Source organism: Cimex lectularius, unplaced genomic scaffold (assembly GCF_000648675.2).
Source record: "Cimex lectularius strain Harlan isolate CLEC.00 unplaced genomic scaffold, Clec_2.1 scaffold201, whole genome shotgun sequence".
Lineage (NCBI taxonomy): Eukaryota > Metazoa > Arthropoda > Insecta > Hemiptera > Cimicidae > Cimex > Cimex lectularius.
The window spans coordinates 721,262-736,646 of record NW_019392805.1 but is presented as its reverse complement, the minus strand read 5'-3'; the positions used below and the strand labels follow the sequence as shown (position 1 = coordinate 736,646).

General features: G+C 34.5%; 2 protein-coding genes across 5 annotated transcripts in view; one reads left to right on the top strand and one right to left on the bottom strand.

Moving 5' to 3' along the window:
• Positions 1-4,285, top strand: part of LOC106671103 (protein dead ringer-like) — a 170,912-nt gene extending 166,627 nt beyond the window's left edge. For 3 of the 4 annotated variants that reach the window (XM_014401928.2, XM_014401927.2, XM_014401929.2), the window contains one exon: positions 820-4,283. In XM_014401928.2, coding sequence (XP_014257414.1) covers positions 820-938 — 119 coding nt within the window. In that variant the 3' untranslated portion in view covers positions 939-4,283. Of the gene's footprint in view, positions 1-819 lie in introns of all 4 variants that reach the window. The other variant, XM_014401930.2, reaches the window with a different exon arrangement.
• Positions 4,286-4,789: 504 nt separating this feature from the next.
• LOC106671102 (UBX domain-containing protein 6-like) lies at positions 4,790-14,406 on the bottom strand. Its single transcript, XM_014401926.2, has 8 exons — positions 13,909-14,406; positions 10,173-10,468; positions 9,941-10,059; positions 9,754-9,881; positions 7,107-7,346; positions 6,895-7,052; positions 6,709-6,838; positions 4,790-5,712 (listed from the first exon to the last, which is right to left on the bottom strand). Exons 2-8 carry the CDS (start codon positions 10,385-10,387, stop codon positions 5,461-5,463), a joined length of 1,242 nt encoding a protein of 413 aa, XP_014257412.1. The 5' UTR covers positions 10,388-10,468; positions 13,909-14,406; the 3' UTR covers positions 4,790-5,460.
• Positions 14,407-15,385: the final 979 nt, after the last annotated feature.

Here is a 15,385-nt window from a genome sequence, read left to right as displayed (position 1 = left end):
GATTGAACACTCACTCCATAATTCACTATTTCTAAGGTGTTATCCTTTTTGATCCCCATTCTACAGTTGCTTCGGAGTACCAGAATGGCTGAATGGAGCCAACTCTGGTGTACTAAAATAAAAAAAAGCAAATGCAACAAACCTCTGAAACGAATCCCTTCATACAGTAATACTCATATCCCTAAAAACGACTGTGCTACTTTGGGTTCTATTTCAACTCATGCCTAACCTGGAGCTGACTTGAAGACAGGAATTAAACAGATACTTTGTACTGCTGTACAAATTAATATTAAGACACTACTGCTTCAATTCAGCAAGGTTACATACATTTCTGTATTATGGCAGAGTAAATTAAACAGGTGCAGAGCTTTTAGGCTCTCTTGGTCAGACATATTACGGATACTCCGAAGGCACATGCTTACTCTTACGTGCAGATCTGCAGTTTAATAATGTGTAGGTGGGATCCTTTCCCAGGCCTGAGCCTTACCTGTCAATAAATATAAAAAAAATATATATATATTTAAAAAAAAGACACTGAAACTATTTTCGACATACAGATTAGAACTATGGGGTACTGATAAACCTTCCAAAACAGACCCATTGTCAACCTCCCTACTATGACGTACGACTTCACTCTATCCATAAAAAGCTATCCTCATATCCCATCTATTAGGCGATCCATGTCTAAACTTAAGATAGGCCAAGGACCATCTAATCATGTCGAACTATTGAGAAAAGCTACAAAAGAGAAAATGCTTGCTAGTTTTAAGTTAATCGTTCATTTTTATGCAAATATACTCAAATTAAAAAAAATTTTAGGTGATGGGCGAGGTGGCAGTGAAAACTCTTTGGTAGTCAGCATGGACATCAATGGGACAATCTATCAGGGAGTCCTTTTCGCACAAGCAGCTCGCAATAATAATAGGCTACAGTCTTGAAAATGTATAAATAATGATATTTAGTATACTGCCGTGTACTCTTTCCTTTTGTTTTCTTTCTCGTACAATTTTAATTTGAATTGTATTTTATTATTTTTTTCTCTTTGTACACTTGTTAGAATATACTTTTACTACTTTTAATTATTATGTAAGTTTTAACTATTTTAATTACCGAAAGTTTAGGCATTTATAAAAGTTTGCAAGTTTTCTGTCAAAATTGTTGATATTGTTGTAGTTTGGGCTTGATGATTATATCTTAACAATACAAGTCCGCCTACACATTTTTTACTTGTTTTTTTGTTCTAGAAAATTTAATTCTTTATATACAAAGAACAGTTTGTTCTACTTCCTCATATTGCAAAAATAGTAAAGTTGTCCGTACTTGATTTCAGTTTTCTTCTTTTGTAATGCATATTTTCTTGCATATAATACGTACCTAGCCTAAAACTTACGAACAAGCTAAAAAAACAAATGTATAATCTCAAAATTTTGCATTTTTCATCTTCGTTCAGTACAAGAAGAAGAATAAAATGACCCCATGCATGTTGAATTTAGAACTTAGTTTTTACATTGTTGTTGTGTATGATAGAAAACTCGGAATTGACTGACCTTCCAGATTTTAAAACAGATCTATCATTGTGTACATATCTGGTTTGATCTTAGTGTTAGGCAATGTTATATATTCACGGACCACATTTTATCTGGTTCATTATAAACCGTTTTAACGTAGAATTGTAAATCGTTAACGAGTTTAAAGAAAGGGTTTTTTTTCTACTTATATATCAGATCTTGAAACTTAGAATGATGGAACTGTATATAAAAAACCTCTTTCTTTAAACGTATCAACTCATTTATCATTAAAATAAATGACATAATTATATGCAAAAAGAAATAATATTAATATCTCAACTCCTATGGAAACTTATATCAAAACACATTATTTTTGGTCTATTGAAGCTTGTTCTAATGCAGGTACAGGATATGTATGATATAAGCTGATTTTTTATCTATATATAAAATAAATATTTTCTTTTTGCATACAGTATTCAGTATTTCAATCAAATGTTTGTCATATGTTCAAAATGTAAATAAATAATTTTATTTAATTTTTTTTTGTTTATCCCCAATTTCCTTTTTTTAAATTTAAAATTATAAATCGATAATGAGTTGTAATCGTTGAAAATTAAGCAAAACAATTTTTTTTTAAATATAGCAGGTTATGTTACATAATCAACCCCCAAATTCGTACTTGTATAGAAACTGTACTGTACAAAAATTAGTTGTTTAGGTTGATGGAATGTCGAACAGAAATCAGTATAGTAACGCATTATACGAGAGCTGCCGAAATTTTACCAGTTGTATTTGTTCTAACATCTACGGTTTTATAATTTGGAAGGCTGGAGGAAAATTAAAACCAAATATTCTATGGCATAAATTTTTTTATTGTAATGGACAGGGAGGTTTTTACCAATCTTGTATTTTATGCAAAACGGGTTATAGGAGGGATTGTAACTGTTTTTCTTTTCAAGATTTATGTTTTTGGTTCTAAATTCCATGGTTTTATAATTTAGAAAGCTGGAGGACAATTAAAACCAAATGTTCTATGGCATAAATTTTTTTTATTATAATGGACGGGGAGATTTCTACCAATCTTGTATTTTATGCAAAACAGATTATAGGAGGGACTGTAACTATTTTTCTTTTCAAGATTTATGTTCTAAATTCCATGGTTTTATAATTTAGAAAGCGGGAGGACAATTAAAACCAGGTGTTCTGTGTGGCATAAATTTTTTTATTAAAATGGACAGGTTCAACAGCTATCGCCAGCAGACCAAATGGGTGTCATTTACACATTTAAAAAAATTAAGCAATGGAAAACTCAGTTTTAATTTTCCATCAATCTTCTATTTTAGCTGTGTATTTTATATAGACCAGGTTATAGGAGGGTCTGTACTGTATTCAATTCTGTTTTTCTTTCAAAGCATTTTAACCCCTAAAATTTAGAACGTTTAACATCCATCCCCATTGTCAAAACAATTTGTTTAATAACAGATATAATATGTAGTTTTTATTTTGGGTGTTTTTTATTTTGGGCAGAAGAAAAAATTAATGGATGAGCTAGTCGTTCGTAGTTATACTCACTCCATTTTCGGACGATCAGGTATAAAGTGTGTGTAGTTTATCAATGTAAATTGTACTAAATTTCATCGGATGTTAGTTATTTTGAAAACGTGTAATGTAATTTGGTCATTATCCTCATCTCACTGGGTCTGCGACCCAACTGTGAAGATGGTGCATCAAAACGTGTTTAACAGACGACCCAGTGAAGAGAATCGAAAGGAAATGAATGGTAGCGGCCAAATTACACACCCTCCAAACCACAAATCTCACCATTTCATGTAATATGCCAACACAGTCACTATTCTTTCAATTTAAATCTGCACATGGAAATGGTCCGACAAAAAATTGTTTAATTCAAAATATTTAAGAAAAATGAATGATTAGACTTAACAGTGAACTAATTAATGATTAAATAAATATGTTTTACACTAAAATTTATACTACTTATTTTTATAAATACCTTTTGTGTTGACTGACAAATGTAAGTGAAATTGGTGAGACCTCTTGTAAATGCTATACTGAAATAAATGAACTGTGTTGCCAACTGCACTCGCTGACCATATCTTGTATATAATAATTATTATCATGAATAATTTTATGTGGACAAGTGAGTTTTCCTTTAAAGAATGAGTGTGGTCAACTGTATATTATATATATTTTGTTTATACATAAGTAAATGATTTAAATCCAACAATAAGGTTGTAATCTCAAACCTAAGATTAAAAAAGGGGAGTCAGGACAAAACAAATGTGGGTATGTTAATTTTCTATGTAAAAAACTTGATAAAACGTTGAAAATAATATTTGTAATAATTAAACAGATCCCATCTGGGAGTTTAACCGAAATGTTTTAAACGGGTGTTCATGGACTGTTGAGAGAAAATGTAAATGTTTTGAGGTTCCATACGATTCTAATTGACATTTTTTTACTTTAGAAAATTTAAATTCTTTACCTCCTTTTCATACCCCATTCACTTTTGTCTTGTATTTCTGTAAAGATATTGGAAAATTTTCGAATAAATCGTTTGTTCATAGATTTACCTAGTTTTAATTGTGCGTTTAGTGTGATGAAATGTTTGTATAAAAAACCTATGAAAATATGTATTCATTTTTTAGTGAAGCTTGTTTCCCGATGTAGCTTTGTTGGGTTATATGCCTATTTCCAACTCCCCCTTTCCCAATCTTTTGCATATTGCAAATCAAGACAATGTTATATTCTTATTGTAAATAAACAATTGTATTTAATGCTAATTTTTGAATACCCCAATTGTTCTATTTTCAAGTATTTTTTAATACTTACCAAATAATTATAAGGAAGATTGCCACTTAGATCATCACTTGAGACATAACCGTACCAAGAAGGAACAGTCAAATAACCTTCCACTTCTTAAAAGATTGGTGTGGCTTCACAAAGGAGTGCCTGCAGACTTGTCAGACCAAAAGGTATGCAATATCAATAAAAAACCATCGCATAAATCTAATAGTAACACAATATAGATCAATGGGAGCATCAGTGGCCACAATGGTTTAGGCGTTGGCATGGCCCTTAACATTGTTGAAGGTCCCGGGTTTAAATAAAGCAGCCCCTCATTCAAACCCAACATACTTACAAATATGCTTCTTTTTTTTAAACACCGACACCCGAGGGTTGATACGACCTCTGCTGTTGCAACCCTCATAAAAAAAGAAATATATATATACATCAACGACAATAAATTTTATTTTCAACGGTATTTGCAATATTTTTTAATACAACTTTTTATTGTAATTTTTAATTTGGATTTACAATTTCCGCATGAGAAAGATGCATAGATACAATAACAAGAATAAATTTTATTATAAGTAATTGGTGAAGTAGTGATCGAAACTTTAGGCCAGCTGCTTACTACTGCCAAAAGCAAATTGTTTCATGACATAGGGGTACATTTTCAATGGATCTTGGCAAACCCTTTATCCAATGTATTACAAAGTCCTGGAGGAACAAGATTCATGCTTAGTCAATTTTTTTTAACAACAAATCTAAACATTTTGAGAAAAAATTAAAGTTACTTAATGATACACATTTAAAAACCAGAGGCTGAGAGAAAAACTTTGGTGTTTATATCCTTGTGTAATTTTTCAATCTTAAAACAAAAGCAAAATTCAGAATATAAAATAAATTTTCAAAATTGCCGGGCAGTAGTGAACTCTCTGTCGCCATTCAATTGTGACATTGCTGACAAACTTTTTTTTTCAATAAAAATTCTATGCATTATTATAAAAATTTTCACAGTAGTTGTATTTTTTTAACCATTACAACATGCAACTTGATCAACTCACAAGTAATGCGTATTATAAATATGACCAGAAAAAAATTGCATTCAAACTTAACGAGAATAATTGAAATAATTGAAGAATTTTTTTTATATTGTTTCCATTTTTGATAAAAGTTCGGATTTAATGAATGACTTTTCTCCGGACAATTCTGACGATTTGATGTTGATGGTAAGGAGTACTGCAGGGACAAGTTTCAAATCGAGGAGGCTTGTTTCATCATCGCTGTCAGTCAGCAATTTTCCCAAAGCGGTCATTAAATCGAATGGCACTTGGACTTCGAGGCAATCTGACACATATTTTCTGACTTCGATGAAATGTTCATAGACGTTAAATGTACCCTGCAAATGTGAGCATAATAATTACCAACTCAATACAATAAATCAGAAAAAAATTCAATAAAAAGAAAACAATCCTTTGTTCATATTTATCCAAATTTAACTAATAATGAAAGTGAATATTGAGTAAACAGCAACATGGTAATACAATTTGAGAGTGAGGTCTGTGTTAGAGGCAAGAAGAGAAGGCAGCCTTTAGCTGACCTATGGGGACTTAACACAACAATATATAACAAGCAATGGACCAAAATTAATTGCCTTTAGTGGTTACAATTGTAGCATATATCTATTATCTTAAACATCTTAAAAATAATGCATATTGATGTTAACAGGGAAATGCTTTTAGACTGGATAGACAATTTTTTTATCTAACCATTTTCACATCGTCGATTTTGTGTTACTAGAAAGTAAGCGAGGGTTGGGTTAGGTTACAAATGGTTGGTCAAGTTTTAAGTTATTAGGGTTAGCATTAGGGTCAGGTTTGTTGGTTAGGAATGGTTAGGTCAGAGACTGGTTAGATTTAGGATTAGGGATGGGTCAGCTTTGGTTATGATTAGATTATTAAAAATGGTTACAATGAAGTGAATACATCAATTCAATGGTCCAAAAAATTAGTTCTGCTTACAAATTGTATATACCATAACATGTCCACAGTTTGTGAGTAGAATATCCATTTCAACAATAGAATTAGGTCAGGTTTAGGATTGGGGGTTTGGTTAGATTTTGTTAAGTGATTAGGGTTAGAATTTGGGACAGCTTAGGTTGGGTTTAGGATAAATATCAGGTTAAGTTAAGGATTGGGGACAACTTAGATTTGGTTTAAGATAAAGACTGGGTTAAGGATTAGGGATGGGTTGGGTTTAATTTAGGGACAGGTTAGGTTTTGGTAGTTTAGCAGATTAAATGTAAGTTTGGATAGGTTTAGGTTACATATCCATTTTCCCATTTTTTTTCCTAAAACAGCAATGAATTTGTTCAAAATGTGAAAGTTTCAATTACCTGTAAAAATAAACCATCTGGGAACCTGATGCGTATAAGGGTGTATTGATATCTTCTCAGTTCTTTCTGCTCAGCTTTCTCACGCATTGCCTTTGTTCGTAACTGAGAAGCAGCTTCCAATGATTCAGTCCTAAAAACTCTCTCAAACATTAAGAACAAATAGCAAATTTGATAAAACTAAAGTACCTTTGACGTTGTTCACGTTTTAGTTCTTCAACTGTTAGACGGTAAAACTCACTCGGCAAATCTAACATTTTTGAAGCTTGATTCGCTAAAAGGACTTGCGGGTTTCTGTCAAGCTCTAGACGGATTGGTTCTGCTGATCTCAATGAGTCCATTAAAAACTAGAAATTATGTTATTTAATATGATTAAAAATGCTAACAAAATATTCACATACCTCAAAATGTGAAGCATCAATTTCATTTTCAAATAATAAATATTCCTCAGTTGTATCTTCACTCTGGATGGAGCATGACTTAAAACCTGCTGATAAAAGAAATTCCAAAGCTCCCTCAATTTTCATAACCTTCTCTGAAAAATTTCTATTCGACTTTCGAATCTTTCTGTATTTCTCCTCATCAGGATGTGATAAAATGTTGTTCAGGTAAGTGCACAGAATTTCAATGCACTCAGACACCTGCAGCAACAAAATTCATAATGTGAGAATCGACAATTATTTATTCATTATTCAAATTAGTTATTATGAATTAAAGTAAAAAAATTTAAAAAAAAATCCATTCGATCAGATAAACTGTAAACCATGGCCCTAAACTTTACACATTATATTATTCCCACCCAACCTTTTCATAACTTCATCAGCTATTTGAGCCCATTGTTTCAGATATAAGCACTTCATCCTTAATACAATACAATCTAGTCAGTATAGAACAACATTGCAGTTTAAGGATGAATTTGGTAAGGTTAGGTGATTAAGGTTAGGATATGTAAGGTCTGGTTTATAATTAAGGACAGTTGGTCTAAAGCGGCCCATAGACGATCAATATTATTGCACAATATTTTGGGTTGTGCAATTTAATTGATCGTGTGTACACGATATTGAAAGTTTGTGCAATACATTGCATGATTGACTAAAAGTTGAAAATATATTGTACAACCTGGAAAATATTGCACCGTCTGTTGGCATTATTGCGCAATATCAGTCAGTTTGTGAAGTATCAACAAGTGGAAAATATTGCACAAACTTCAATATCGCCTTCAAACTATTCATTTTCATTGCACAAACAAAATTTTGTACAATATTATTGAACGTTAAGGGGCAACTGTCAAATTATTGTGCAATGTATATTGTACAATAATATGGACTGTCTATGGGCCGCTTTAGGATTGGGGAGGGGAAGGTTTAATATTTGCAGGTTAAGTTTGGTTTAAGATAAAGAATGGTTAGGTTAGGTTGAAATTGGTTTAGAAATGGCTGGGATTATGATCAGGATAATGTTAGGTTTAAGATTCGGTACAAGCAAGATTATGGAAAAGTTAGGTTACATCATCTATGATGCTGAAATACATTTCAGTTTAGGGTTTGTTAGGTTAAGGAGTTTGGGTTAGGGATGGGATAAGGTTTGATTAGAGTTAGGGATTGGTTGTTTTGTTAAGTGATTAGGGTTCGGATTAGAGGCATGTTAGGTTTGGTTTAGGATTAAGGAAAGGTTCAGTTAGGATCAAGATCAAAGACGATTAAGTTTGGTTTGGTTTACTGACAGTTTAGACTTTGCTAGTTAGGGGGATTACATTTGGCTAGATTTTGTTAAGTGATTAGGGTTAGAAAAGTGCTAGGTTTGGTACAGGATTAGGAAGAGGGTTTAGTTGGGGTTAGGATCAAGGACCTATTAGTTTTAGGATTAGGTTATTAAAAATTGTTGTTAGGTAAGTACCATTAGGTTACATATCCATGGCATTGAATAATGACAGTTTAGGTATGTGTTAGGATAAAGGCTAGGGAAGGGATAGGTTTGGAAAGAATTAAAATTAAAGATGGTTTAGGTTTGGTCAAGTTGGTATTGAATAACATCACACAAATACCCTACTCACACTATGAACTTCTGTCCTGAGTTTGGAAGGAAATCCTTTTGTGAATAGAGAACAAACTAACAGCATCATACCTTATTAGTTATGATAGCTCTGTTACAGCCAGTGGGTCAAGATTGTCTGGTAGTAAAGCCAGTTAATATATGCTGTTTTCCTATTGAGTTTTAATTCTCTCAGGAGTGAAAGGAACTTTATTTGAATTCATAAGTCTATATGATCAGAGAAACGGCGTAAGTTTTAAGTGTATAGCACGCATATCGACTCTTGTCATACTGTATACCTTTAAAATCTCAGACATGCGAAACCGGTGTGATGTAGTGAGAGTCGACTAAGCTCCAGTGTCGATGAAATTCTGAACTGAGGATAATAATGGCTGAATAAAGGTAATTATGAAAAAATGAGTTATTCTGAACACAGAGAGAAAATTGCACATTTGGGAAATCCCTATAATGATTATAATGTCTAAACGAATTACCATGTTGTTTAAATATTTTAATACACATATTTATTCAAACAAACACAATCAAACAATTAAGATAATAACAAAACCCAAATTTGTCCAAAATGTATTTTCCTTTGTCCAGAGAATTATGTTTGTAAAGCATAATGTAACGTGTTCTTCACATGAGTGGTTCCATTACAACACTCCTTACAGATAATTATTCAGTCTTTAATAATAAAGTTAATTCTTCATTAATAAAGTTAGGATAATGAAGCATAATTTTACATAACTAGACCAAGAAATGCAAAGTTCCAATTTTCTAAATAAAGTCGTGCAATTACTGTATTCGCAAATGTTTTCTTTCTAATGATAAATCAACCTATAAAACATCCATTACCTTGCTGTAAGGTTAACTGAAACACCATAAAGTGTTATTTTTTTTATATTGCAAACAGTTCCAGTTGTTAATAATTAACCCTTTAATTGATGATTTCATATAAGCCCCTATTATCAAAAAATTATACCACTGAGAACTACTAATAAATGTTAAGCTTACTTTCTCCCGGTTTTTATTGAGAGTGTGTATCATTAGACAAGATGCAAGTGCTTGATCCACTTTTAGTTGTTCTTCCAGATAGCTCTTTATCTTTTCTTTCCACTCTGCTTTTGACAAAACTTCTGGACCTATAAGCAAATTATTCAATTATTAAAATGGTACAGCAATATATTAATTTCTAACCTACCGATAAAAGGACATCTGTAATAAACACCCAGTACTGCCAGCAATTCAGGTAATTTATCATCCACAATTGCTCCTGTCCCAAGATCGGCTTCCATTTTGCCGTGCTGGTAAGCAAAAGCACTAAAGCAAAAATAAAATCCAATAGTCATAATTTATTGATATTAGTTATATATTTGTGTTTTGTATTTCCTTTCCACTTTTTCAGTTTTTGAAATGATTAAAAATTTACAAACCTCCTAGCCGATCCTCCAGGTGTGTTGGCCAATCTGGCGAGTGCAGCGAGGCCAGCTTGTCGCTGTCCTTCTGTCATCATTTCACGGGGTATGGGTTCTACAACTTTCTGAGGGCTAGGTTCGGGAGGAGAATCGGCATCGTTCAGGCGTTGGCCGCGACCCTTGAACTTGCCGTCCTTCTTTTTTGAAAACAGATTACGAAGCTTGTCAGCCATATTAGATCCTTGGTGAATGTATTTTAGGTAACTTTAAGAGGTCGACACTTTTTTTCAATTCTTCTATCAGTTTCCTTGTATCTGAATGGAAAATTATTAAAATATTAATACATAATTGAAACATAGATGGGATTTGTAATCAGACACTAAAGGGATAATTAAGCAGTTTAAGTAGTCTTTCAATGACAACACTTTCCAAATGAGAAAGAAGTCGACGTTTTAATGTAAGATTAAGAAATGTCATTACCTACATCAAAATAAATTAAACTGTAAAGCATCATCATAAAGTCTCAAGTAAAAGTAAAGTAATTCCCATTTATGGCTTAACGTCCAACTACTCGATGGGTTTAAGATATACATTAAAAAATGTGTAAACAACAAGATATGCACCAACAGACTGTACATTTCATCTCAATCAAAAAGTTGCTAGGATATACTGTGCATTTATGAAGCAAAACTTACACATAAACTATAAAGGAGCTATCATTCGGATGCTACTTTGGCCTCTTTCAGTTTGGTTAATTTAAATAAACTGCCTCGTGTGAATGCTCTTCTTGGTAGGTTTCACACCATGTAACTTGTGGAATCAACTTTTCTTTTTAACAGGAGATTAGTACAATGTTAGAATGCAAGGAAACAGGAGCACTTCTAACAAAAAAATGAGGAACACAGTCGAGGAAAAGTGTGGGCTCTCTTTTGTTACAAAACCGGGCGCTTCCACCCAACTTCTGCATTGCAGCTTCACTCCTTTTAAGTTGTTCGCTACACTTCATGTCTTATATTGCGGTACTAATACAGATTTCTTCAATGAACTGTCCCACATGGAAACTTGTTATTGCAATGCTTGATGAACTCAGGTGTGAAGGATGAATGCTGACTTGAGTCTTCTGAGTTAGGATGAGAATTTGAATATCACTTGTGGCTACTGGCCACTCACTTGGGCAAGTTGACTGTGCATGAAGAGGTTTCACTTTTTTGCCTTGCCTATTTAGCTCTCTTCTTCTTATTTCACTTTTATTTAGTATTCATTTCTTGTTATTATTATTATTTTTGATTTATTAAAAATCTATTTTGTTTCTGCCTATAAATACACCAATAGCATTGATTTTTTTTCCACCCTGCCCAGCAAGATATTACACCTTGTGGGTTAAAGGGATGCCATTATTCACTAGGTTTTTTTATGAATACCTCTCTTCCTTCTGAAGTGCGAGTACAAGATAGTGGAATATGATCGACATATGCCCATGTCTATCTGTGGGATTTGTTGCATACCTAGTCATTATAAGTGAGGGCGTAGACTATTGTGGCTGTAGACTGATTGATTATTGTTTTTAGTAGCCTTCTCAGTACATCAAGAGTTGATAACCAGGGGTTGGCAACTACAGACACTTTTTACCTTTGTTGTATTGTATTCCTTTTTCCATGCACATCTTCTAAACTTGGTTATGTGGGCCGTGATGTCATTGGCAGTGATACTTTTACTGGAGCAAGCTGCTTTTTTTGCGAGTAGATCGACCCTATCATTGTATTTATTTCAACACCCCCCCACACCCCTTGCCATTTACCCACCCCTTATATATTTGGCCCCTTTTATTGTCTAAGTCCAGCAATTTCTGCCTGCTATGGATCATTTATATGTTGCTCATTTTTAATTGCAGTTAGCATTCTGAGACTATCTGTTTGTTTTACAGACTCTGTTCCTCTATATGAGTAAGAGGGTCCATAATGACTGATCCTTCAGCTGTGAAGATTGAGGATTCATTTGGCAGTTTTTTTGTTTGTTTTTTTAAAATAATTATAGCATTGCCTACATCCAATACAGCCGCACGAACTCCAAATTTGACAAAATCCGGTTTACCTTAAAGGTCCATAGGAAATGTTTGGGGTGAATCCATGGGGGGGATGGAACCACCTTCTGTGCTGTGATTACATCCCTCCCAAAGCATAGAGTTCCATGTCACATTACCATTGGCAGTAGGAAAGTTTTCCCCGTCTTCTATCTTCCTTGAGACTGTTGGTATGACATGCTTTGGACAAGGGCCCTGATTGCTGGGAGTGATATGCAATTGATACATTGAGAGAGTACTTTCCAGCCAATTTATCATGTCTTATATGTAGAGCTTCACATAACAGTGCGTTAGAAGGTGTGGACACCCTAGCACCTATACAGCTTCTAGTAGCTTGGAGCCTATCTAGTTGTGTCAAATGGGTCTTAGTGGCACTCCTATAAAAATTGCTGCCATAATCTATAAACGTACTGTATATGTTATACACCTTGACACCCATCGGTTCAAAGAATAGAATCGATTAACCGCTTGTCTAAAAGAGTCCTTATGCCAGTATTTCACACACTACTTGGATATGCGGATGATAAAAAAAAGTACTATAGATTAATGCTACAGAATATTAAAGGATATAAAACAATGTCATATCAAGCAGTGTGCATCCAGAGAAAGTCCAATAGACATTGGAAGAAAACACATAAACGCCCACTCGGATTTCTTGTTAATTATCGAGAATGGCCACATCCAGCAGAAATGAGGAAGTTAAAAAGGAAAGAAAGTGAAAAATCGATGAACACTTGAACTGTGCATTTGTGGCCAAAGATGGCACACGCCAACGGCAACTGGTTCACCCAATCAGACTGAATTATTAGCTTTCAAATGCTGTATGATCACACCACAGTGAACCTAAAAGTATTTCCAGACGTGCTGGCTTCATCGAATGCCGAGTAAAGGTTCGCCGAATCCCGACTAGTGAGGGCGGGTGGTCGGTTATTCGCCGAGCAACAATATTCAGTGCTCACCTCATTATCGGTTTCCTTGTCCACTTCAAAGGACACAAATATTTATGAAGAGCTGAACTCAAAGCATCCACACATTCAGATTGAGCACTTCAATTTTGGAAATTTTAATCTGAAGTGGCTATGTGCAATGTTTTTAATGACTATAACAGGGGTTTGATGTCAGGCTTTTAGTTTCAACTATTTCAGACGTTCAGCAGGTGAAATGCCAGAATTGCTCTGACCAATTCATACTTACATATGGGAACTAAATGACCCGGATGATCGGTGGTTGTAGAAATACAAACAAAATGAACTGTAATGATGTGGACTGACAATGGTTAGTAATCGATGCCGTTAAAGATCTATGAATCATAATTTTTCCAACTGGAATAATAGGTACATCATAAAACAAGGTTGCAATGAAACCGTGCGAAGATTTAAGACGTTCCAAAACCGACGGACTGAAGGAAATTCGTCCTCCATAGGAAAAAAATCAAAATTTTTTAGGAGTTACGAAGGGATGAGAAAAAGAAACACGTCTTATCATGCGATTTTTATTCTAAATTTTTAAGGGAGGGAAGATGGGACCTAATTGTTGATCATCGGAAGATCTATTGATGGTTCGTACGAAGACGTGTCGCGTGGATGAAGACGGGACATTGGAGTGCAAAAAAACGTTCTTCTCCCGGAGAATTTTTTTCCAAAACAAAAAAAAAACGAAACGAGATCCGCTTACCGGCTTTTTTACATTTCTTGACGACCCTCGCCCCGTACCACCTCCAGTAGAAGTAAATTGCGACGGAGTTGACGAGAAGGACCGTAGAAAAAATCCCTACGAGGAATATCTGCAGGTCGTCGAACTGGAACTTGTAGTTGCTGTTCTGCGAGACGAAGTTGACGACAGCCGGAGTTAGAGTGCTGAAGAACTCGTACACAAAATAGAGATTCTCGGTTCGAAATTGTCCCGTCACCGCCTGGAAATATTCTGGAATCGTTTCGTGAATAAATTCGTAAGCGTAATTCAAAAGCATATCAATTTATTGGTAAAGGGACTGATTAAAAATTAGGAAAACACCGGGGGTTTCATGGTGGAGGTCACCGAGGAAAACGGCCAAACATGAAACCGACAATTTACACCAAAGAACCCGTTGAAAGGATTACAACGATTACGCCTTTTAATCTTACAGTCGGAACGTTGTTCTTGTTACCTCAGCTGGTGACTCTAAGTCTGAGACTCTGAACAGGCTGAGCCTAGCGAACGTTGACCGCAAATTTCCCTTTTCCCTTCTACGGAGAATTTTCACTTATTTGTCGAAATAACACTTTTATAACATCAAAGTAACAAAAGCGGTCTGCGTACTTCTTGTAAATCTTGAGGAGTAACCGATCAGATTATTTTATGAAATATAAAATTATAGGGGAGGGAGCAACGTCCTCGACCAGAATATTTATTTATATGGGTATTTAACCACTATACACTGAAAGGCAAAAAATTCCACCCAATTGATTTTTTTTTCATTTTCTCAATGAAAGAAAATCCTGCCCTTAATTTGCCTCATTGTTTTTACCAATAAATATTTGTTTAAGCTATGGTGGGACAAAGATAAAGGATTTTTCAATGTTTACTTTTTACGGATATTAAAATGTTTATTCAGTCTCATTTGAAATGTGAAGCAACAAACTGTTTAGTTTTCATCTTGGTTTTCTTAATTTCAATTTTTAAACTTAAAAATGCCGCTTAGTTCTTAGGATGTTGCGCGTGGTGTGGCACTTATCGATGATGGACGTTCCATCAAGTATACGGCTATTGCCATCGGAGTTCCCTACGAAACACTGCGAGACGCCGTTAGACGTTTTGAAGAACCTTCTACCATAGAAGGCCCGGTCCTGGACGCCCTAGGGTAACAGAACCACAGGATGACTGTTTTTTGACTTTGATAATTTTGCGAAACCGGTACGTCATTGTTGTTCAAGCGATTCATCAGCTCCAGGAAGTTTGTCCAAATTTCTGAACGCACTGCTCAAAGAAGATTAAATCAGTATTGACTGATGGCTTTTCGCCCCGTAAGAGGATCAGAATTGACCAGAACACACAGAGTTCCATGGCTCCCATTTGCTCGAGAACACAGCCATTGGTCTTTGGACGGTACGTTTTACAATGAGTGTAGATTTGCTCTACGATCTCCAGATGGGCGTCGTTGAAAAGAGTGTGG

Coding starts and splice junctions, on each gene's coding strand:
- LOC106671102 (XM_014401926.2), bottom strand. CDS start 10,387: ATGGCTGACAAGCTTCGTAATCTGTTTTCAAAAAAGAAGGACGGCAAG. Junction 10,060..10,172: donor CCTGGAGGATCGGCTAGGAG/GTTTGTAAATTT, acceptor TTTTTGCTTTAG/TGCTTTTGCTTACCAGCACG. Junction 9,882..9,940: donor TTACAGATGTCCTTTTATCG/GTAGGTTAGAAA, acceptor ATTTGCTTATAG/GTCCAGAAGTTTTGTCAAAA.